A 2218-nucleotide genomic window follows, 5' to 3' on the forward strand; every position below is an offset into this window, starting at 1 on the left:
CAGACTAGATGATCTGCTCAGGTCCCTTCTGACCCTAGAAACTATGAAACTAAGTTCCCTTGAGTTCAGCAGTGCACAGTCGGCAACGTATATTTCTGTCTTCCTTTTGAAAATCAGATACTAGCAATGGACTGATGCAAGATTTCGTGTTAAAATACAAAATGATGTTATCTATAATGGTAATTCTTGTGTCTGTTTAATAAACTGGGAAACTTATTCGTAATGCCCAGATCCCAAGTTGAAATTACATCGCACCATCAGTTTATACTGGTGCCACGGTGATGCAAGAATTTAAGCTACTGCTTCTCTCATGGTCTCCTTTGGTTGCTATCTTAGCTTCTCTACTGCATAACTTTGTGCTGTTTAGGAAATCTTGCATTGCATTATCAGAAAAATGCAGCACTTGATCTGTGGCACTGCTTATTTCAGATGTGCCATTCAACTACTACTTTGTTTGGAGTGCTCTGAACAAACAACTCTACCATTGACATAAAGATGATTTTACTTTATAAAGATGAATTATTTCATTTTTTTCTAATGGTGAGTTGTTTCTGTTTTCTTTAAATCTGGAAAAACCTAGAAACAGGTCAGTATTGTGTCAGTCTTCTCCGTGTCTTGAAATGGAAATTTTTTTTCCATCTACTCCCAAAAAATGACCTGTGATGGATTCAGTTGATGGAAAATTATTATGCTTCTTATTCATGTTATGCTCATAACTTTAAAAGATACAGCTGGCCACAGGAATTTGCCAAGTCAGCCCAAAATATTGATTTTTTTTTTTTTTAAACTGCAGCTCTTAAATTGAAAAAAATTAAGAATTTTTTAATTTCTTAAAATTTCAGGAGCTGCAGACATACAAAAATTAAGGCTTTGCATGGCATCCCTGAGACCAGTGTATCAAGCTTTAATCATCTCTAAGAAGTGCTTCATCTCCTTCATGTAACGTTGGGATTAAGACGTCTTACCTTAATACCATAAGGTTAAGTTTTTATGATACAGCTTTGTCAACACTTCCGTGTTTGCAGAAAATCATGAAGGATGTACCATTTTTTAAATTTAAAAATGGAAATGTTGACCTACGTTAGAATTAGTCAATGAAAGGTTTATTCAGAAAATACACTTCTTTGAATGATGTAGCACATTAATATTTTTTTTCTTATTTTATTTTGGGAATGACTTGAATCTTCATAATTTAAAGAGAGAGCGAGCCATGAATCCCTATCGTAAGTATAACATTTTTCTTCTTTGTTCCGACCTTCCAGGGAGTGTTTGGGGATTTTTATATGTTTAAACTGCTTTCTTCAGAATTTTGGCTGCTCAGTGCACTTACTGAATTCCTCAATAATGAACCATGTTACAGTTCTTGTGCAAAAGTAAATTGGTACCTGCTTTAAGATGTAGCTGAATATCTCCAGATGCAAATATTTGAGGATGTTGTTTGTGATATGACATCTGGGTCAAAGAATAAGCATGGGGGTAGTTATAATGTTTTTAAGCAGTGCTTCTATCTGTATGCTTGAGGGTATTCCAAACTTTGCATGTTTAATACACAGCTAAGACCTATGTGAGATCCTTAGAACAGGGCCATGATGGATACGGTTATACCAGTTTGGTTATGGGAAGGGCTGTCCATTTTGCCCACACACAGGTTAAGCTAACTGTAATGAAGACAGACTGTTTGGCCTTACCAAGAATGTCTTTTTTTTTCCTCATGAACTATGGATTAAAAATGTAAATCCAAGTCTGTTGTCAGTTTGGTAAAAATTTAGATGGCTGAAAATGCCAAAACACCACTCTTGTAGCTAAAATCTGAAATTTATTATACAGATACAGATATATGACATTAACAGCCTTCAGGAATCTAAGGAATTAGGGAAATTTTGCTGAAATCCGTGCAGTTTCCCCCTAAATAACATTTTTTGTTAAGTTTTTGGAAGAAGTTACAACATGAACCCGTTAACATTACAAGCTCAGTGCTTCAGTAACCATGAAGGCTTACACTTTTAGGACATATGTTCTATATAGACACTGAACATGTTCGCATACGTTCCCTGGTTATATCTTTTCTGACACATGTGAAGAGGTGAGAAGCCCCAGTTGTTCACAAGGGACCAGGCTTCTGATTTGATAGAAAAGAATCTTGCTAGTATAAAACTTTCAACAAAAGGCAACAACTTTAAAAAAAAAAAAAAAAATGAGCTCAAGCCAGCCAGCAATG

At 35.3% G+C, this 2218-nt stretch overlaps 1 protein-coding gene across 2 annotated transcripts in view; it reads left to right on the top strand.

The window, feature by feature from the left end:
* LOC109291933 (zinc finger protein 385B-like) overlaps nt 1-2218 on the top strand; it is a 54210-nt gene that overhangs the window by 10160 nt on the left and 41832 nt on the right. For both annotated transcript variants that reach the window (XM_019509175.1, XM_019509174.1), the window contains exon 3: nt 1199-1223. In XM_019509175.1, the coding sequence (XP_019364720.1) occupies nt 1199-1223 (25 nt within the window). The remainder of the gene's footprint in view (nt 1-1198; nt 1224-2218) is intronic.

Source organism: Gavialis gangeticus, unplaced genomic scaffold (assembly GCF_001723915.1).
Source record: "Gavialis gangeticus isolate Ggan-Ray unplaced genomic scaffold, GavGan_comp1, whole genome shotgun sequence".
Classification (NCBI taxonomy): domain Eukaryota; kingdom Metazoa; phylum Chordata; order Crocodylia; family Gavialidae; genus Gavialis; species Gavialis gangeticus.